Below are 23412 nucleotides of genomic sequence, written 5' to 3'. Positions count from 1 at the left end.
CAGGTGCCATGAAAAGGTGGACAACATACTTTAACAAGTAAGTCTGTATGCAGCAGCATAAGGTAAAGCTTTTCTGCCATTAAACATTTTGCAGAACATATTTCCTGCAGAATCTGTTTTAATGCAAGTTTGGACCTCACAATGTTGCCAGAATTGCATTATATTCCTCCCTCTCACTTCAGCACAGAGCCTGCCTGCTGTCCCTCAACGGTTTGTCTGTGTGCTTACGTTTTTCATTGATAGCTTTGTTTTTATTGGAGCTCTAATGAAATTCCGTATTTGCCAGCAACTTTCTCCTACTGAAATTTGAGAACTGGCTCTCATCCAGAAAACAAATTCACTCTACATCTTAGTCATATAAGAAAACGATTGTATCTTAAATTACAGACATGTTTAAATGTTAAGCCTTTATCAATTGCATTTAAAGATGCAAATCTGGAGTTTATGTTCAGCATTTTACAACTAAGGAGAGCTAAAACCTAGACGATACATCTCTGTCTTTATTACTCTGGGTATTTTTAAAAGTAGCTTCTGTAAACTCTCTTGCTCTTTTAGTTATTACCTAATGGGATGTTAGCTATTCAGACACCAGAAGACAATGAATACTTACAGGTAACTCCAAAACTGAAGTTCAAGCGATCAAGATTATTCTACAGCCCACATATGGAATTACTCTCAGAAGCCTAGAAACTATTGCTTACTGTTTAACAGTTCAATTTTTCTGATCACGTTGCATGAAAAGAACACTAATTTTCCACTGACTAGAGTGGCTGTTACCCAGCATGGCTTCAAGGATTTGGGACTAGGATATTTGCCAAGTTGTACACGCATATATAGGACACAGAGGACACACATGGAATAAATGAGACGTTCCTAGTCAGCACAGTGACAGGAAGCTTCTCTGTCTTGAACAGGAAGATTTGGGAAAAAAAATGCTAATAACAATTTTATGTTTTGCATATACATAAAAACAACAATTTTCAACTACCTGTCTTGAAAGCAGTTACACGAGTCTTTGGGAGTCCAATCTCAGTAACACCGATTAGCCCAATAACAAAGCAGCATGTCCCTGGGACTCAAGGACTAGCACCGAGTGCAACAGCTCTATTGGGTGTGGGTTGGGAATAAAGGAAGATCTTGGTGTTCCACAAAACTCGCCTGGATTTCTCTCTCCACATATGGCAGAAGACACTAATCAGTTGGGAGGCAAAAAAAAGAAGTTTCAAGGTGCTTCTTCACAGAAATGCTAAGAGTGTGGGTAAAAAATGGCTGCAGAAGAAGCAGAACTTCACATTTTTCAATAGCACTGGGATAGCTTTCTCTTAAGAGGCATTGCAGCAAGAGAATGCATTGACAATCCATATACATTACAGGTGAGAAGCCAGCCAGGAAACCAAAGGAGGAGTGGTTTAAAGATTACTTTCTGGAGGATAGCCTAGTCATGTTAAATTTCTTGCTGCCATCTGTCTTCTACAACAGCACTATGGCACAAGAAATCCAGAAAATCAGGAGTTATTAATTCTTGAGAGGAACATGTCTGAAAAAGTTCATGCAGTTCCCCACAACCAAACCAGCACTTAGCGACTGTGCTTTCTGCTTTGGGTTTGTACCTGCATTGCTGTTTGTGCTTTATTACACAAACTTTCAGCCTGAGGATAAAAAGGCTTTGAGATAACATCGCTGAGCAAGAACATCTGTTTTCTTCCATGGAGAATATTATAAATAGGGACTTTCCACTCCTACATCTTCAGATAATGTCATAGCTAAACACAGCAATTGTATTATGGCCACAGAGACAGAATTTACTTCTCTCTACAGAGGTTGCATCTAATATCATCCTATACCAAATGACAGGTTTCTCTATTAGAAATGGCACTCAACTCACTACACAACCTGTGACAGCAAGCACAAGAAATGCCTGGCTTTCAAGACAGCATGATAAATTGTTTTGCTAAATAGTCAGTGCATACAACACTAATGACAGTGGCACAGCTTCTAGATCTAAAGAATTTAAAACTAAAGGTTGTTTAATATACCACTTGTTTAAAAAACAACAGCAGCAACAAAAATCACCACACACACAAAAAAAGCTTTCCTAGGGCAGAAAGCAGAAAACCGGGAAAGAGGAAAACACAATTTACTGGCACCCAGGCAGTATCTGTCACTTACACTGAGACGGGTGAAAGACTGAAAATATATGGCTGCAAGCTACCCATCAAATGTCAGTTTAACTAAACTCCTCTTTTTTTTCCTGGATGACAAACCGTATCAGTATCTGGGAGGGGAAATACTCCAGAATAAAGCTGCTACAATGATGGCACAGCTCGCTCAATTTATTAAATATACTGACTTTATATTAGAGCTCCCACCTTCTGACCATGGTTCACTATAGTTGATACATGTCGATTATCTCCATCAGAAAACAAGTAACTTAAAATGGGAGATTCCATGATGTTTCTAGAATACAGCTAGAATTTAACCAGCTTTCACCTTGACACACTGAATTCTTGGGCAACGAATAGCACCAGATTCAGCTTCACCGTTGAGTCTTGAGGTGTAGAATAGCAAAGACAAGGTGGAGGGAGGGAAAGGGAGATCCTATACGAATGCAACATCCTCAGTGTTTTCTTAGTGACTACGGTTTGAGGAGGAAGCAGAATAAGTGATAGCACAGAAAAGAAATAAAGCAATGTGTCAAAATGCAAATAGTGAATTGGGATGTGACGCAGGAAGCTACTGATTTCCTATCTACTGCCCTTGCAGAATCATTCCTCCTACTCTGGTAGTTACTAGCAACCTAGAAATAAATTACGTTAAAACTTTTGTGTGTTTGAAACATTGCCAAGTGTAACATTTGGGGGAGTTACACCGTCTGCTCAGTCTTCTGCCTTCTACTGTCTTCACGATCGAAGTGCTCACATTTATGGAGATTAGGACAGCTCTGAGGCTTGTTTATAAAGAAGTTACAAGTAGCTCAGTGCTCCACACAAAATCCAATAACTTGTTTAGAGGTACAACTTGGGAACAAACAAATAAGTTTTCCTTCTACCTCCTTTCCTGTCTGATGGATGAAGTATTTGGATCGGAGTAAAATGAACTTTATCTGAATGGTATTGACTGAAGAGAAACAAAGGATGAAAAGAAATACATAATTTGGAATGGAAAGGGGTAATAAGAATCTAGCATTTGAGGAACTATCTACTTGACCTCTTGGTTACAGTTAGATGTAAATCTTGCTTCTCCAGCTTCTTCACATTTTTTTATTGCTATTTTTTTGACATATCATTAATGTGCTATTTTCAGAAGTGAATTCAAACCAAAAATCTTTTGAATAGTGGAATTTAAAGCTCAAATGCTTATTTACAACTTTCAATTCTGCATCTTTCAAAACTTGACTCTCTCCCTCTTGCAATGTTATAACCAACAAAGCAGCCACTACACATCTCACACCCTCGAACTCCGCATGCAGCAGAACTTTAAAACCAGCGCATGTGCTGACTGCAAAACTGAACCTGGACATTTGGTTTACAAGGCCTCAAAGATCGACCTGCATACAAAAGTCTTGCTTGGATGCATAGGGAAGGGGGAGAGGTGGGGAGAAGAAAAAAAAAGAAAAAAAAACAACAACAAAACAAAACAAGAAAACCAAACCAAAACACAGGGAGAAATGTTTAACTTGCAGGCAGATCAAAGGCTTAATTTCACACTGATTTCTATTTATTAAACACTAGATAAAATTAAATCAAAGACTCACAGAATAGCTTCAAATACTTCAGGACTTGTGCTAAGTCACAAAATATTAATATTCCAGTCCTCTAGTGCACATCTACTCTAACTTCTATTGTTTTAAAAAGCATGTGGCATTCTTTCAACTTCTCAGCTTTCTCCCTCATGCCTGCTTACAAATTATGAGTACGCTATGGCAAACATAGCTATGAAGAGAGAACTGATCTCTTCTGCACCGAGAAAACACTCTGATTAGGGGAGATAAGGCTGGGGCCAAAAAATGTTGTTAATAACTTATATTCTCAGTCCTTATTCCGTCCAATAACAAAAACATAAACCATATTTGTCTCTTACACTGAATTTTCTGCCTAAAAAGTTACAGTATATTCCTCTCCTACCTATGCCACTCAAAAATACCATTCTCATTAGCTTAAAAAAGTGGATTTTGTTTTTTTAAATTTGGTAGTGTAAAAGTGTGTTAAACAAGTAACTAAAATTCCTTTTTGACACTTAGACAACAGTGTTCCAAATATTCCCATTTAAGTATGTACCATCCCTTTTCCAATACTGAAGCTCTTCTTCAATTTGAAAAGGTTATGACAGCAGATTTTTCTTAGTTTTCTTGAGGGAGCAGTGTACTTTATTTGATAACTGTGCAAAAGAGTTTTTAAATAATTTTGAATTCATAATATATTTCTGCATTACCAAACCACTGAGAATTTAGAACCTGCTGTAAGGTAAATTTCATAGATGAAGAAAATTAAACAGAAAGGTGTTTTTGTTAAAAAAAATAAGAATTTAATGGTGAATCAGACAAGAAAATAAAGCAGATAGGGATGTCGGGGAGAGCAGCTCAAAACACTGGCTCCTCAGACTAATACTTTCACAGAAACACTGTTTCAATCCTATTATCACATGCAAGTATTTTACACCCTTAACAGTATCATTTATTCAAGATGAAGCAGCACAGTGTTAAAAGGATGTTCAGTGAATGATGCTGCTATTTGAGTCCTGTAAAGAAATGGCTAAACATCCTAACTCCATCCCAGTTACCCCAATTCTCCATCTAGCAATAACTTCCACCCAGTGTGCCCTCCCCATCCCAGTATCACTTGATGTCTTCTACACTGCCCAACTATTGTGGGGAAAAGCAGCAGGGGTTATGGCTGGCTCCACACTATGCAAGCTGACTGGATGGCAGACTGAGGGCAGATGAGCTACTGAAGCATCCCTTTGGGCCTCTCTATCCACTTATTCACAAAACTAATTCAAAAACTTTTAAGGAACGAAGTTGCTTTTAAGACTGTTTCCCTGCCAAGTGAAAGAATTGACAGATTGGCAGCCTGACTGCAATAATCAAGTCTCCCCAGAAATCAGACTAGTGCAACACCTATAAGCCTTCTATAAGAGCAATTCACTCTCCCCTCTTCCACCCATCGCTACCAGCAGTAGCTGATAAATATCAGAAAAATGTTTTGCCCATTTCTAATCAAGTCATTTTAATGCACTTTTTATCTCTGAGATACATCTTCATTTTGTATTACAAGAATGAAATTCCAAGAAAAAAGAGTTCATTTACAGGATTTATACATCATCCTGAGTTGTGTCACTGTTTCTCTTTCTTTCCATTTTTATTCCACAGCATTCCAGATTTTGGCAGTGTAAAAACTTTATGAATAACTCCAAAACTAGACTAATCCAGGATTCTATAACTTTTGGCACAACTGAAAGACATTGCAACTGTTTCTGCCTAAATGCAGAAGTAAATGTACTTTGGCCACTCCTCTGGTCCAGAATTAAATTTTAAAGCAAGTGTAAGGACCAATTTACACTCTAACTGGGTGATGGCGAGTACTCCTGTGACAAAGAACTCCTTTCATTTCTCCCCAGCTAAGAAACTAATTCTCAGCAAGCACAGGAGATGTGGAATACATGGGTTTCCTCACTGCTGCTGAAATAGCTCTCCCAATTGCTCTCTTACTGTTCCATTACACCCCCCAGAATAACTAATGCATACAGCTTCAAGAGACAGTCAATAGTGAGAGCTGACGTTTTCACAACAGTGAGAGCTGATGTTTTCACATTGTCCTCAACCATGTTTTATTTCATAGCTTCTGAGCTGCTCTCCCTCCCTGAAGCCATACCCCACTCCATCAGAGAAATCTAGGTACGAAGAACATAATCCAGCTTTTAAGAGAACACATTTTGGAAAAAAAAAAAAGTGTTTGTGTTTGCATATAAACATATACACGATAATAAATCTTAGCTTGCAATCAGAGCAAGAAGGACACTTCTACCGGGTAGTTATAGCATCACGTAAAAGCCCTGCAGTTCTCCTTCTTCCATTCTCCCCTCAGCATTTTGATTCAAGCACACATTGTGTGTGGGTTTCAGTATGGAGGCAAATGTTTTAGGCTGGCTTCTCCAGGGAAAAAGGCAACCATTATTCTTGGAGATTAATTTTCAAAATCAGGCAAGTATTAATTAAGCTGCAGTTGTTGCTAGCTGAAAACAAACATTCTTCAAAACTCTGCATTCACCTGCATGCTTTAACAGAAAGACAAAAACCATTTTAAAGAACTGGATTTATCAGCAACAGCCCAGCTAAGAGAAGCATTAATTTTCCCTAACAGTTCTTTTCTCAGCTGAGACTCTACTGCTCCACGAAGTGGCCTACTATTCTTTGAGCTCTTTAACAACCAGGAGCAGCTAATTTTCTAAAATATCTGGATTTTATTTTTGAAGTCAAATTTCCCAGATTGACTACACTGACTTAGACATCGGTGTGTGATGTTTTTTATCTATAAAACTCAAGTTTCACTTTGAGTCCTACTGAAGAGTATTTCTGCCCTCTACATTTAGCCTTAGCTGAAAATATACGGAAGTTGTAACTTCCATGACCTGCTACTTAGACGTTACTTTAAAAAAAGCACATTGGAGAGCTCCTGGTCAAACAAGAAGACCTATTTGTTAGAACTCTACTCACCGGCAAATGTTTGTCTACTTAATTGTACCTTTTTAAGAACTTCAGATGGAGACTTTATAATTAACAGAAAAGTTGGAGGCACCCTTCAGATCATCTGTAGCTATTTGAAAAGAGCATAAAAACTATAAAAGAAATCTGAAATAGTTACAATGAACCTTGTGACCAGTTTAGTAGTACAACTACATAAGATCATCATGAATACAAAAGCCAGGGAATATAAACTATGACTACGAACTACGAAAACAAAAGTTTTGGTGCTCTATTAAAGCAGTTCAACTATGAACTCATTCAATTTATATGAACTCAAACAATTTTGACAACACAATTATTAAAACTAAAAATGAACCTTATCTTGGGCACACAAGTGCCATATGAAATCTTCAATATTATTTTTATTTTCAGTATTTTACCCATAAAAAAGTGGACTGTCCTTGCATACCACAAAATGTTGAAGTATTCTGAAAAAGAATATTTCACTCTTACTTTTTTAAAAAATGTAAACAAGTTTTTGTCATGAAGACATCACCTATACTTACTAATACTGCACTTAATATTTCTTCAGGAAGAACTCTACTTTCCCCTATGCTGACATTACATTACAACTAATAACAAAGGGTCATCTATTATTTCATTAGCAGACTCTGAAAATACTTGCCACCTCAGACAATTACAGAAGCAGATTAATTATTTTCCTATGTATATGTGAGGACATAGGTAAGTATGAGCTCTCTGACCAAGATCTACAGTAACTACACTGGATGAAAATTTTCTTTAAATGTTGTCTCATATACAGACAGTTGTTGTCCACTTGTAGACTGTTCCCTTGCTGTGCACATTCAAATTCTTCACAAAGTTATCAGCTCTGTCCACAAATGCAACAGTGCTACTGTGTTCTCCATCAGATCTTATGCATATCACATTTTCTCTCTAATAACACAGGTTTTAAGTGAAAATATCAAAAGTTTGTAACCTAGATAGAACAAAATGTGCTTTGTGTTGTTTCAGCAAGGCTGAGAAAAAGCAAGCTGATGTTCATTTTTTTTTGACTGTCAGAGATTCCTTGAAGCTCTTCCCACCAGCCCTTCCAGCTAAATTATTATCACAAATGCAACAACAACAACAAAAATCTATCTACAGGTATAGTCATAGTAGAGAGTAACCTGAGTATGATGCTTCCTTTTAACTTCATATAGAAGCTTGTTAGACCAAAAAATTTATAATAGTTTCTAGATCTTAATGATGGCAGAAAAATTTTCCAGGTGTAACTTTTGAGTATCAGCTTGACAATGCAGGCTTTAATTAGGACTCTAAGGAACACAGCATTTGAGCTGAACACAATTATCTTCAAATACACATGGGTTTATTTTCCTGTTAAACAAAACATAAACCAAAGCAACAGATTTCTATTCAGTTTGTTTATACTAGTCATCTCAAATTGTGGAGCAGAGCTTTCCGATAGCTTCCCTTCCTTCACCCTTTCCATCCACAACATTCAGGTTTTTTTGAAACTATGGATTACAAACATTTCCTTTCTAACTTTCAAACTGAGTGAGAAAGCCCAATGGCAAGTCTGTGTAGTGATATTTGCATATACTCTTAAAACTCAATAGGTCTAGTGTCACAAACCATTTTTAAGTCTAAACAGGAACACTACTACTGTGGGAAATTAAGGCTTGTAACAAAGGTGTAGTCTTAACTTGAAAAACTACATTGCTACTACTGATATAAGTAGGTGCTACAGTTTCGATATTTCTTACATCCAGCTGTGAGGTTTTTTTTCTTCCAGCAAACATCTGGTCAAAGCAAAGGGAACATCTGCTGCAGAATGCACCAAAATCACTTGCCAATCTACAGCTGTCCCTCAAAAATTTGAGATCCTCTAGCTAGAGCACTGATTATTCTGTTTTCAATTTCCCATCCTCTCAGATGTTTGCACAAAAAATGAATCATTACATACCTGCAAAACTTGATCTTCTGAGGATGACACAAATAGATCCATTCACTGGGTTAACAGTATCAAGTTTTTGGCTTGCAACAGCCAGGAACTTTTTTTTTTAAGTCATTATTTTCTAAAACAACAGCAAGTCCTACGTAGGCAAGACCAGTAACTTCTCTTGGTATTTTTAGAACAAAGAATTCGAAAGGTACCTCAAGGGTATTAGATTAAAGTACCTGTTATCTTGTGCTTTTCTGGTTTTTTTCCCTTTCAAATAAAAAGTAACAAGTTGCAGAGTGAAGCTTAAAAAAACCCCACTCTTCACAAATAATGAGTCAAACTGGTAAAAAGTTTTATAAATACAGAAGTTGTAACATTTTTATTACCCTGTTCAAAAACAGAGCACCTTCAATGCAACAAGCAATGCTTTAAAATATGAACTGAAGCAAAAGGTTATCTTTACCTTCCAAGGATGAGCAAGGTACAACCTACAGTCTGCCTGATCTGTTAGAAAAGCCAGGATTTACACTCGAGTACCTAGCAATTTAATTTAGGAAGTGGGAGTCTTCAAGTGCCTCCATTGCTCTGACTGACAGCACAGAGCTCTGAAGTCTATCACTCTTTCAAGTACAGACTAAGAAACTACGCACCATGGTATCTGAGGCTGAAGTCATTAAGTCACAGTATAAAAAAGGGATGTTTACTGGTCAAGTACAGAGATTATCAGCTTGTTGTAAGAAATGGGGAAATAAGCATCGTTCTTATAAAATGGATACATCACATACTTCTATTGCAGATGAGATGCAACCTGTATTTAACTTTAAACATCCCCTCATGTTAACTTCTGATTTAATAAACCTTAAGGAGAGATGAGTATTGCAGTGATTGCTTAATTCTCCCCAGCCACCTTCAGGTAAATAATCCAAACTACTGAGCTTAGCTGGGGTGGGGTTTTTTGTTTGTTTGGGTTTTTTTGTTTTGGCTTTTTGGGGGGTGTATTGATTTTGTTATTTTAAAAAAAAACCCAACAACAAAAAGCACACAAAAACCCCCAGTGACTATTTTCACTAAAGACTTACACTGTGCAACTCAACTCTAAGATACATAGAGCATTTACACTACACAAAGCACTTCAAATGGTCATTCAAAGCCAACCTATGAGCAAAGCCTTTGAGCCAATCTACACAAATCTCCAAGCATAGGGGCCTGTCTCTGACTCCTATTTCATTTTGTACAGGGTAGGATGGGAGGAATGAAGAGAATCCATCCATTAGAGATCTGTAGCCTAAATTTCCCTCCTGATGTTTAAGAACTACATGCATTTCTCTGAAAAAGCATGAAAGTCACTTGAAACTGGTCCACAAAGGCAGTAAAATAATTCTGGAAAAGGGTCTCCTCTCTTTTTTATTATGGAGGGATTCAGTCATGCTCTCCTCAGCCCAGGAGTATCTGGATCATTTCAAACACCTCTTTCAGTGGAAGTCCTATACTAGCCTGAACTGGAAGCACTATCAACCCAGCTTCAATTTCTGATGCTGTAATCCTGAATAGAAATTAATACAATGGTTGATAGTGTCAAAAGAGATCACACAACACTGGCTGTGTGTTATCACTACTTACAGGGAGTCTGCTGCTGCCAAAGGTGTATCAGAAGACCTTAAATACTCAGAACAGTCCCAATGAGTACAGATGAACCTCACTGCCCGCTTCCTGGTATTTTCTACCTAAGCATTCTGTAATTACTGCACTGTTAGCAGCAGGTACAGCACTACTCAGTTCTAACTCAAGATTAACTTGATTTACTGTAGTGCTGCCTCATTGTAGATCACTTACAATGCTGCAAACTCCACCCTATAACAAAAAGCAGTGAAGGATTCATGCTACAAATCAATCTTCCTCAACTTCAACCAAAGCTCAGCAAAATATGTTAGCTCTTCAGCTACAAGGTTATAAAGAAATTATTCTAAATTATTTTGAGTGTACTTAAAAAGCATGATGCATGACTGAATGTATTACCCTAAGTTCACTTATCCTAAGTGGCACTCAAGGAAAGACGGTGGCATACAAAGGCACCAGGTAAGTAGAAGGGGCTTAAATTTAAAAAAAAAAAACAAAAACAAACAAAAACAAAAACAAACAAACATCAAGGAAAACACTACACCCTGTGATAACACAAAAGCCATGGTAGAGGAAAACAGTAGACAATAGTATCAATATAGCCTTGCACTGAAAAACAAAACCTAAACACATGAGCCCGTTATACCACTGCCATCCCTAAATTATTTGCTTAAATTTTTTGCCTGCATTTGAAACCACCAAGTTGAAACTGACAAAAAAAAAAAAAAAGCACCTTTGACTACAGAGCTACAGACTAGGATGACTGTTTGCGGCTTACCCGCAAAATCCCATGACAAAATTAAACCCTTTAGGAAGATAAGTCAAGCTATATTGAGTTATAAAGCTCCAACATGAAGTAAAAGTGCATTGAACATACAATACTCTCTCCAACCTGCTAAGAAACCACAAACAATTATAACCAGATGTGTGAGTGTAAGGATATGAATATTGTTTATACAGCTGTAGAAAATAAGAAACGCAAGGTGGCAACATCATCAATGAAAGTGTCTTAATTAAATGCAAGCTGCTAAAACACAGCAGGCCCTCCAGAGCAGCATTTCCTTCCTACAAATCTGGATTTAGTGACAAGAATGTTCCCTCATTTAAAGTGGTAAGTTGACAAAAGCACTATGTAAGAAACAAAGCCATCCTCCAGTGTAGCGATGCCACCTTTTTTGGCAACATCAAAATGATGGTGAGAGGAGGCTGTCTTGTTTTGCTAGAAAAAGGTCATATGATCCCCTGCCCACACTCGTTAGTAAGTTATGTTAGATTCCAAAGTATCAAAGTCTTTATTTGACATTTAGTAAGAGTCTATTTACTCTGTAATTTCTGTAAGATTGTGGAAAAGGCAAAAGCAAAGCAGTATGGAAGCAGTAAATAAAGTGCTTATCTTGTTCATGTAATTCCTGAACTTTTAAGGCCTTGTTGATTGTAGAATGTCTACAGGACAGTCTTTACCACAAGGAGATGAGCACACCTGGTTATTAATTTATGCACACCCAATTCTCTGTTCCTCCTACCATAAAAAGCTCTTTTTATCAGCCTTCAGTGAGACCAACAGATCAGCATTTCCGTTCAAAAACTAGGGAACAGGCAGGGACATAGGAGGGGGACACAATGAGGAAGCAGAGGAAAGAGTCAGCCAAAGTAGTAAAAAAAAGGAAATTGTATTAGTCCTCCAAGTTCTGAGAAACAAGGGTTCCTACAAAGATATTTCTGCAAAAAGCTCTATTTTTTTACAGAATCACATCTACCTATAAATACTATGCAAGTTTCCATATGCAGCTACAGCACAGTGGACCTTAAATATTTATACTATTTTAAAACTTACAAAAGTGATGGGAAAATGCACTTTAGGATAATTCCTAAACTTGAGGGGGGCTCTATAAGGGTGCAAAAGCAATTACAAAACACATCTTTGTTACCTACATAGAATGTAAGATAGATGTATGCTGATAAAGTGAAATTTCTTTATTGTGCTTGTGAAGGACAAGTTCTACATCCATCACTTTTCATTTCTGATATTCATGTACACCCAAGAACTGGAGTGTAAACTTAAAAAAAAAAAAAAAAAGTCTGAAAATGTCTTGTTTTTACAGCTCTTTCCTTTTGGTAATGGCAGCTTCAGTGCAAGGGACGCCCAAACTTCTGCATTTGGAATTCTGAATGATTTAAATGAGAGGACTTATGAGTTTTAGGAATAACCATGTGAAAGTTTTGATCTTCAAGAAAAAGGAATGACACCGGATAAATGCTTATCCATCTTGGGCATAAACTCAGTAATGTTTGTGAGAACACAGATGAAAATAGCAGACCTTTGGTATGAGCAGTTACAGAATTCCTTCTCTTCAGTGTTCAAAAACAACAGACAATACAAGATTTTGATTCTTAAATTTATTTTTAGCAGGATGTGTACTAATGGATGATGACATCATTAGAAGATAGGTCCATGTCCACCACCTGCAACAGAAGCTAGACAGATGTTAAAGAAAACAATTTAAGATTTAGAGATGACACTACTTACCCAGAGCAGACTTACGAAAGTCACCTACTAAGCAGTACAGTTAGCTTTTGATGCAGATATGATAGCTCATATTATTTATCTGTTGTCAAGACTTAATGCATACGTTACCTTGACTTTGATGGGAATCATGCACTTCTGTTTAGAAACAATGATTAGAGAATTTTTTTTGAAGTACTCATGGAAAGACTGGTTATTCAAAGTTACCTACCTGCAAATGTTTTTCAGAAGACAAAACATCTGCAAATTTAGGTCTAAAGCTCCCATCTAAAGTTTAAAGTTAACAAGAATTTGCTGGGAATTCAAATTCTAATACTGTTAAACCAGATCAACAGCAGGTAACATTTCTAGATTCCACTAAGTGTACAATCACTTGTTTCTACCATCATACCTGGAATTTTGACAAAGCAATAAGGTAGCATCTCAGCAATATCCCCACAGACATGTGATACTAATTCAGAAAGAAATTAAGATCTAACATGTTACAACCCAGAGACCATGTTATACTCAAAAAATGTCAATAGCCAGAAGTCTAACAAAAGAAACAAGCCTGCTTAGAACAAACTGATTTAGCCTGAAATTAAACTTGAGCAGCAAGAGTCCTATAAAGAGTCCTTGCTTCAAAAACAAATGCATCTGGCTACAGGTATTTGGTATTTACATCAGAAGACAGCTATTTCTTAAAAAGCGAACAGAAAGAAAACTAGAAACCAGAAAAACTAAGCAAGCTGGCCCTATAGACAGCACCATGAAGACATCCCGATCTTACCTTTCAAAACTTGCAAATGTTTATTAGCCTGCACTTTCCAAACCAAAAGGTACTACTGGTAGTGAGAAAAAAGTCACTTTGATCATCTTAACACAAGTTTAAAAGCTTGACTTTAAGGATCTTTTTCTTTACAAACTCTCGGCTCATAGCTCTTTATTAGTATCTTGGGCTGACACCATCTTGGCTGACAGTTCTTTACTAGTGACCTGCATTTGTACCACACTGATCAGCCAAAAAATAATCTTACAGTATACCTCAACATCCTAGGGCTTTATTTAAAATATGCTGCTTTCTCAGCCTGTTTCTCAGGCTCCTGCTTTTTGAAGAAAGACATCTGAAACCAGTCTGAAAGTGTGCTGTATTTGAATGAGATTCTTTAACAGTTTAAATAATTCAGGCAAGAAACCCAGTTTTAAGGACTGTAACAGCCTGGGAATAAGCAATTGCTTTATCTTACGTCTATGAACTCTTCAATCTAGTAATATTAGGAAATTAAACTGCTCTGTATTTGTTGAAAACAACCAGCAAGACTGGAATCTGTTCACAGCTGCACATTATTTGTGATTCCTGATAAACTGAGCTCTTTTGGTTTTACAGAAGTACAGATCTGTCTGAAGGACCAAGTCACTGCCTTTTAAGCAACCTGCTACGTCAGTGGTCTACTACACCTAAGCAGTGTCTAATTGGTGGTAATGATCTACAAAAAGGAGTGTCTCAAGACAATCAGTCCTATGGTACTGTGGGAACTTGTCCTTCAAACACATCACACACACAGTGAAGGCAGGGCTGGTGATTAAAAGGTTAAGGCTTCCTGGTTTTTAATCTTCCAGGTTCCACTTTGCAGTTGGATCAGTTGCTACTGTAATCAGCACTACCATGCACACCATCTACCTTAGGTAAAGCTGGTTGATGCTCTTCCCACAGGATAAACACAGTGAAGCTGATAGGAAAACCTTCATCAACTGCTTTTCTGTGAGGCACAGAGGAAGACAGAGCAGTCTAGGAATGACACAACTGATAGGAATGATCACTGCAAACAGCACTTTCCTGAACAAAGACACCACAAAATCTGAACTCAAGTTATGAAGTTATAAAAGGGCAAAGAAACTACAGGGTGAAGAAACTGTTCTTCACAGGCCTGTATGATATGAAACCTGAAGAACAATTAATTTGTGCACTATGTAAGGACTACATGCCTATGCTGCAGTTACAGGGCACTGAAACTGTTCAGTTTGCAACTGTTCGTCCCTTGCAAAAGGATGCAGCTTCAATTCTATTACAGTAAATACCCAAGTAAGTACTAGAATCTATGTCTCAAAGCTAAGGGATTTGGGAAGCAATGGACACTGAATTATGGACCTATTTAGGATACATGGGATATTCAACAGGAGGCTTTACAGTATTATGTGGTAGGTAGGAAAGGAAAACAGATGACTGGTAATAGTGAGGGACGTGGTAAATTAGAGGATCATTTGGTTACAATGAGCTGTTCACTCTGCATCCTGCTTTAATTAATAATTTGTCCTAATGGTGCTAGTGCTACAAATGCTGCTCACCAGTTCTGTTAAGATGCTGTAGAAACTAAAACTACATTTTACTGGATTTAATGGTTAAAAAAGCCAAAAATGGCTAAAACCAGTAATTAAATTCTTATCCTTTAAGTGACCTTACAAACCTAAACTACTAGAAAGATAATTCTATGCACAAAAAGCATATTATTAAACATTGTAATATAAAACTAAAACTTACAACAATGAACGAAAAGAACAAGAAGAAATTTACTCTATGAAGAATTAAGTTTGTATCATTCAGGATAAGACTTTCTATTTGCACTACTAAAAATTAAGTCTGTTCATATAATGAAGGCTGAATAGGCTAAAACCAGAAAGACAAACACTGAAGTGATTACAGTTGTAACATTACCTAATGTTGAGCTGGTTTAATAGATTTAGAATACTAGAACAACAACAAAAACTGTTTTTTAAAATGTGCTGGAAGCAAAGACCTAACAGCAGCAATTAAATATTTACCTTTAGAGAGAAAATTTGTTTAGGCAAACTAAAACCACGTGCAAGAACAAGCATTAGTGAAGAATGGACTAAAACAAAACATTACGCACTTCCAGCTTATGTTCTTTCTCTGCAAGGAATTCTTTTTGACATCGGAGATAGTCTGACAACATTCGAGTTAGCTGTTTTCTATCATCTATTTCAGCTGCCAACCTGCCATTGTAATCCGCCAGCAACATACATGCATCATCTACCATTTTGGAAAGCTGCTCTCCAGATTCCTTATCTAAAAAGCAAGCAGAGAAAAGCAAGTAAAGCATGATTTCATAATATATTGTTAAGTTCTCAGAACAGCATTTCAGTTACTGGATCCCCAACCCTCACCTGTTATTCTGTCTAACAGGGACACATCTTGGACCTCTATAGGCAAAGAAGCTATTCTCTGATGAACTGCTGCATCCCCAGAGGCAGCGTTTTCTAGTTCTTGTAATGCTCTAATGAGATCTGTGGTCTGAAAAAAGCATGCAAAATTAAGAACTAGTTTAAATAAACAGATCCTTGTACAAAACAGTATTTCACAGTAAGTTTATGGAATCAGTTTGATGGTAATTTCAAAGCATTTATGGTATCAGCATTATAGCAATATTTTATGCCCCTTCAGACTGAATACGAAACAAAGCTAAGCCATTAATTCTCAGAACAACACTGCGGTGTTCCTAAAGGTCACCTTCCTAAAATACATTTTTCATTTAAATTCTTGGTATAGGACTACTTATAAATCTTATTTTTGACTGCAGTGATTATTTTACAGTACCTTTCATTTTACTACACATTTTTGAAATTATTTTTCTTGTAGTTTTGCTTCACTATCACATCAGACTAGATCAGTGTACTTTTTTTGGAAGTAGGGCTGACGTTCATAGAAGCCCACATGTCTGTTACAGAGAAAATACTAAATTCCGATTATTTGAGGGCAGTCATTTCTTGTCATAATAAAAAGCCTTCTGAGACGGGGCAGTACCACAACAAAAAACGCACAAGAATTATAAAAAGACATAGCAATGCAAGGTAGACAAGAACTTATGATGGTTGGGAAGACTGCAACATTTAGAAATATTTTATTGATAAACCATTAACAATCTTATTCTAATACATGTGTTATTGGTTACCACCCTGGAAACCAAATGAGAACCTAAAATATTGTAGAAACTACTGCTGAAATCCTGATGTGGTCAAAGCTGGAGTTCATGAATTCTGCTTTAGTGTCAAAATGACTAAAGTTACAGCATGCTCAACTTCTTAGCTCCACTTGTAAAGTACTGTGAAAAAAAGTTTCAGGTGTAGTCACTCTTGCTCAGAAACAGTACCTCATTAAAGACAGAGACCATTCAAAAGTAAGAGTAACTGACAAATTCTATACCAAACCATATGCAAATACAGAATTCTATAAACATGCCTTTACCTGCGGAGGGTCAGTGGGAGAACTTCGAGGTGAACAGTTATTTTCATCAACTTTTATCTGTTCATATGTGCGCTTCCTCACCTTTCTGTCTCCATCTAAATGAAAACAAACAGAGAAGTCAGGGAAATAATATTTCAAACAAGAGACTGAACCTTCACACACACACAAAATACTTACACAAGGCTTGCCTAAGCTGTTCTAATACATCATTTTCATAAACAGACCTTTCTTCCCAGATAGAGAGCACTCTGCCAAGGTGTTTCTTACAACTCTCATCAGACTCACTGTTACAAGAAAAAAAGCAAAAATCAGCACTAGGTAAAAAGTACAGCACTTCCGTATTATTATCTTTCACAGAAGGACCTTGGCATACTTTATCTATATCAAAGTATCATCTCAGAAAACAACAAAACCGCAGTTCTGTATCAAGACTGTAGCATTCTTGTGCAATGAGATGAATGGCTGCTGGGGAAAGAACAAATCATGCAGCACTAGTGATAACAGACACCAAATTACTGTAGCATATAAACACAGACTGAAAGCAAGTCTTAATTTAATGCATAGCTAACAGTTTTCTAAGGCTAAAGAGACTGAACGCAGATGAATTCACTATGTAACTTTATCCAAGAGCATTAAGACTATCCAAGATCAAAAGAACACTGAATAAATTAAATTCACAAGACTTCAAGTACAGAAATAGCACACAAGGACTAGCTGGGTCAGAAGAGATGAACTGCGGACTTCTCAAAATCCTCTTCAAATACAGTATGATAAAGGACACTGCACATAGCCGTCTACTGTACCTTGAAACATGTTTAAAAGCCTCCACTATTACTGGAGCAAAGTCTTTTGTAAACTCTGGTCCTTTCCTTTTGCTGTTCTGTATTACATCATTGGCCAAGTACAGGAACGTCAGCTTCCTATTTGGTTTTGCTAATAAAGAGAGTAATAAACAAGAATTATTAGAAATATTGGTTCCTCCAACTAATACCTATTTATCTACATTTATACAAAACACAGAAAACAAATCAAATGTGTTTTTCCTTTTCTCATTACTGTACTGAAAAATGTGAGAAGACTTTGATGACCCACTGGCTTTTCCCTCTCTTTCCTGCTGTAACTCTTTGCTCAGGTTCTTCCTCCTCCATAATATGACACATAATACGCCCCATCTCCAAAAATAAAAACAGAAAGAAAACCTATCACATTTCAGAGTGTTCTTCAGCCCCAGATATTTTCAGGTGTCTTCCTAGGTCTGATTTGATTTGTCTGTTTGGTAGTCCTCATGGATTTCTTCCATGTACTTCAGCCTCCCTTTGAGCCTGCCTAAATTTCTTACACCCACGAATTCCTCTGACAAGGGGCTTCACAGATACACAGTCATTCATGTGAAGAGATCCTTTTAGTTTGAATTTCACTCAGTCTTGTTTAACCACCCCTCATTCTTGTATTTGAGCAAACTGATCAATCCCTAGTCAGCCTCTCTGTATCACTGTGACACCCTCCCTCTCTCACCTTCTATTCATTAAAACATTCATGTGCCTGCATCTGTAATATCAAGAAAACACCTTCAAAAATCACTTTCAGACTGCTGTGGTGTTCTCTCTTCTCCAACCATCTTAAGCATTTTACCCCATTCCTATGAACACGCAATAGATTACAAGCTTCTAATTCGCAAGTTGCATCTGAAAATCTATTCTGTGTTTTCTAAGTGTTCCTACTCAGGTATTTTCATTTACCATCACACTTCATCTAATCTTCATTAGTCCACAGGTTTCTCAGAGCTGCAATTCTTATTGTAACACTTCTAACCTTGTGTTAACATCAGAAAAACTTTCAATACCATTACCACCACACGGTTTCAGTATGTATGTTCTGACTTCAAAAAGGTTTCTCTTGAAAGACAAGATTTAAGATTTTCCTGCTCTCTTGAAGAAAACAGTACTGCAGTAAAGCAAATCTAGGATTTCTTAAAACTCATACTTAGATCCCAAGTTCTTAAAACCCATGCTTAGTTTTTTGTTAATTTCCATTCCAACCTCTCAAACATGCAGAGCCACCACCCTCACAGACAGAAAATTCAATGTTGATATGCTTCCATTCTAAGGAAATGTTTTAGAGAACAAATTCTGTACTATAAAAAGACTCCTCTGAAGGATTTCTCCTTGGAGTATTGAATTTTTCCTATCCTCTTAGACAAACATACCCAACAAGAGAGTTCCATATTAAGTGTGCGTGCAGGGGGCGGGGGGGAGAACCTGCATTAAAAGTAAAAATGTATCTCTCTCTTAGAATCAAGACAAACTAAAAAGTGACAAAAAATAATTAGTTTGGAAGTGCTGGGACAAGATGGATCTATTAAAAGTCTGCTGCAAAAATTCACTACATGCAAACACTCAGGAAATTAATCTGGTTGGATCAAAATCCGGCTAAACTAAAATGCAGATTTTATAAACTTACACTACTTAATTTTTTATTAATAACTGACAATATAGCAACACATCTAACAACATTTCAGGTAAATCATAGTTCTGATACATAGAAAGCTCTGGGTTATTCAAAGAAAATATCTTAGAAAACACGTATTGTTTTATGGGTGCACCAAAATTAACTCATGTTTACCAAAGCTGACGCTGCCTTCCATCCCCATTTCTTAAATGAGCCCAGAATTAGGACTATAAAACTAATTAAGCAGACTATTCCACATACTACATCCTCTGAACTGCATGTAGGATAGGTCTTTGGCCATCCATTTCACATACACACACACAAAAAAGTCATGTTTTAATCCTCACTGATGTAACTCATTTGTGACAGACCTCAACTTCCTTGTTTCCACCAAGTAACCAAATCAACTGAACTTGTAGCAACAGAAGATTTATGCAGTGCATGAAGTCAAATGATGTTGATTCTCACATAGCCTAGGATTTATCTATTCACTACAGTAAACAGATCTACACACCCTGTTTGGAAAAAGCACGCTAAAACCCAGGAAGTCACTTCCAAGCTTATTTCCTCTAGTACTACATTTTCAGCTTCATACTACAATTCGACAGAAACAAAGCTGCATTTAATGAAAAAAAGTCCTCAAAACACTATTAAGCTATCTGTGTCTTTGGTTAGAAATTCAAACAATATTCTACTCTTAAGTTCACAAAGAACATTGTGAAATAAAATGTAATTCCTCTTGCTGCAAGAATGCTCTGCACAAAATCCTATATCCAAAAACTGCGCCTACTCTCAAGAAGTGTTCCCTTTCACTTCACAAATCTTCAGGAGTTACACACTGGCATACTACCACTCTGCCTTATGCAGGAGACTCCAGTGGGATGTAATCTTCAGCAACTGAGGTTGTTCTGTTGCTACTACAACTGTGAATTAACTACTGAAGTCTGAAATACAAAATTAATTCCAGACCAGAGAGATCTATTCTGAAAAAAAAAATAAATTAAAAGAAAAAAAATCTGTTTAAATCATCTCACTTTCAGCCCTGGGTTTTAATACACCTCAAAACACCAAAATGGATCAAAGTTAGACTGTCTTAACACGTGTCAAGGCCATTAGCAAAAGCACTCTTAGTGTCAGAAGAAAAAAGATAAAAGGTAAGATCTTATGTTAAAGGAGGATCTGAAAGGCCCATACTGACAAAGTGTCAGAAGTAGCTAGCCCACAGTATTTCTGGTATACCAACAGTGTCCGCAAACACAAAACTGCTAAGAAAGCATCCATGCTGGACTGAGTGATCTTTTCAGAAGCTCTCTGCAGTGGTCACATAACTCCCCTTTTTTCTGCTAGATTTACCCTTTACTCACCAAAGCAGTTTCCTGCAGTGCTGGATTCTGAAATATTTTAACAGGTCAATGGTGCTGCCTGGGGCAGATTAAGCAGACTACTTTTAAACCATCCACAATGAGACTAATTGGGATTGGCACCTCGCAATTGAAACTAAGTCTGTCCCAAAAATGTATCTGACATATTTAAATGCCAATGAATACTCTGCAGGTATTCAAGGTATTTCACCTGCAACTATGATAATCAGGCATCTATGGTGGAGAGACTTAGCACTCTCAATATAAATTCTTATTTTTCGGCAATCTATACTTCTTAGGAACACACACTTGTTAGCCTGGCCTGGGTATTCCTAGTTCTCTACCAGTCCAGTATCGATGTCCTGACATTGTATGCTTGAGTCCATAATACTTAAGAGAACTCTTACACTGAAGAGTCACCACTTTAGTGTAAGAAACTAGCATTTTATCTTGGAAGGCAGTAAGCATGTTATTTTCACTGAGGTTAACTCTTGTTAATCAAAGCCAGCATAATCACTCATATTTGTCTCCTCCAGATTTACCTACTGGCATTGGAAATTGAGCTTCCATGAAGACTGCTAAAAACATGTTCATTAGTTTCATGCTGTTCTACACTTCTTCTGTAGAGCTAAGAGACATTTGCTTTCTTAGATGTACAAGAAGAAACTAGAGGGAAACGCACAGGCATACAGGATTTCACTTATATCCCACTACAAGTGTATAGACTATTGATCCATCTGAAAATGTTACATCAGGCTTTAACCTTCTACAGGCTGGCTCTGCTATGCCAACTGACCTTGAATGAAAATATCATTTAACAAGAGGTTCTGAGAAAAGGTGCATCAGTAAGTTAAAATTCCACAACAGTTATCAGCACTACACATTTTCTTTTTTACTAAAGTTCTCTGAGACGAATTCAAATAAAGACTTTGCTCAATTGCTTTTAAATTACATTAGTACAGATACATGCAGCAGGGGACATGAGTGTCAGCACTTCTCCAAAATCGCTGGGACAATTCCTGTGTCATCGCATGCTTCATACCTTTGCATAAGAAGTTACATGACATCTTTGTAAACATATGACAAGCTTTCAAGCTTTTTATTACAAGACTTAACTTTTTAAAGTCAAACAGCACTGAAACTTGAATGCAAGTTCACTTTGAGAGCTAACATGAGTTTTTATGCAAGCTGACAATGTGCAGTATCTTTGGTAACATGACTGAAAGTGTATCTGTAACAAGTCACTTGAGAAGCTGCCACTACAAAGGATGATTCAAGGATAATATAATCCCTAAAAAGCACCTTGTACAATGAGCGCTAATCTTAAAATTCATTAACCTTCTGTTATGAAAGAGTTAAACTAAGTGTTCAAGACTGCACAGTCACCTGATTCTCCTGGTGAATTTTACCAAGGTTTCAGAACTGCTGTGTTTTCTTTTCAAAGAGGGGAATGAGATTGCCCACAAAACACATGCTCAAGATTTGAGGGTCCACATATCTTGACTTTGTGTTTGGAGTCCAGTAGACAAAGGGAACACAGAAAACAGCCACTGCTGGGAAAGAGGACATCAACATCAAATTACCATAGGGATGCAAGAAAGCTGGTCACAAACCAAGGAAACCATGCTAACATAATTACTCTGCAGAAGCTTCCCACTGCACTTAATGTATCCTGAATTACCTGAACACATGAAACAAACCAATTCCTTTCACTGCCTGGCCAGTACAGTGCCAAGATGAATCTGAACTTACATAAAAAACAACATTTTTAGGATTGGAAAAAGACACTGCACTTAAGTATTCAGAACTAGAATGATGAAAGACGGGCAGGTACAGGTAAGATACCAGGACACGAGTGGTACAGCAATAAATGAATATAGATTTGTACACACTGCATTCTTTCAAAACTAATATTAAAGAGTCAGGGACGGATTACACAACCCAAATGTGGCTATCTGAAGAGAAAGACTCTTGTATTGCTAATCTATTGCTCCTGACTGTAGATAATTTTGTAAATCTTCACAAATACGTTTTTCTGACATGGCTGAACAACTCACGTTCACATGAAGTTTTGTCTACTGTTGGCTGATTTCCAGATCTTTCTGCATAGATGAGAAGATTAATGTAGATAATCAGGAAGGTACTCACAAGCACCTCCATCTTAGCTATCTTACTGTCCCCTTCAAGACCCTCTACTACCCAGTGAGATCAGCAAGCCATATTTTGTTTCTTTTAAATTAAACAAAATACATTTATTCTCTCAAGTGTACCACATTGGCCAATGACACTATACCACCATTCAGTAAAATAATCTTAAAACCACCAGTAGAGAAAGATTCCTTCTCTTGGCAGAAAAACTACACTACATAGTGCAGAAAATAACTTCTTTAAATTAGGAACTTGTTTCCCCCAAATCCACTTTATATCTGCAGGGTCATATATTTCCACCACTTTTGGCTGTGGTTCTGCTCCAAAGCAGTTGACCGAGTATCACAGTAATTCGGACATCCAACAACTTTCAAATCTGGTTTCAATGTTTCTAGGCCTTCTCAATTTGCCTACTAATACCCTTTA

At 37.1% G+C, this 23412-nt stretch overlaps 1 protein-coding gene across 1 annotated transcript in view; it reads right to left on the bottom strand.

Moving 5' to 3' along the window:
• The window catches only part of RPRD1A (regulation of nuclear pre-mRNA domain containing 1A), a 34920-nt gene extending 11922 nt beyond the window's left edge, over positions 1 to 22998 (bottom strand). The window contains exons 1-6 of the mRNA XM_010180259.1: positions 22896 to 22998; positions 17833 to 17962; positions 17207 to 17313; positions 17030 to 17124; positions 15952 to 16078; positions 15678 to 15853 (exon numbers count right to left, since the gene is read on the bottom strand). Of these exons, the coding sequence (XP_010178561.1) occupies positions 15678 to 15853; positions 15952 to 16078; positions 17030 to 17124; positions 17207 to 17313; positions 17833 to 17962; positions 22896 to 22998 (738 nt within the window). The remainder of the gene's footprint in view (positions 1 to 15677; positions 15854 to 15951; positions 16079 to 17029; positions 17125 to 17206; positions 17314 to 17832; positions 17963 to 22895) is intronic.
• Between the last annotated feature and the right edge of the window lie 414 nt (positions 22999 to 23412).

This window comes from Mesitornis unicolor, unplaced genomic scaffold (genome assembly GCF_000695765.1).
Source record: "Mesitornis unicolor isolate BGI_N332 unplaced genomic scaffold, ASM69576v1 scaffold45882, whole genome shotgun sequence".
Lineage (NCBI taxonomy): Eukaryota > Metazoa > Chordata > Aves > Mesitornithiformes > Mesitornithidae > Mesitornis > Mesitornis unicolor.
The sequence above is the reverse complement of the archived record's forward strand: the minus strand, read 5'-3'. Positions and strand labels throughout refer to the sequence as shown.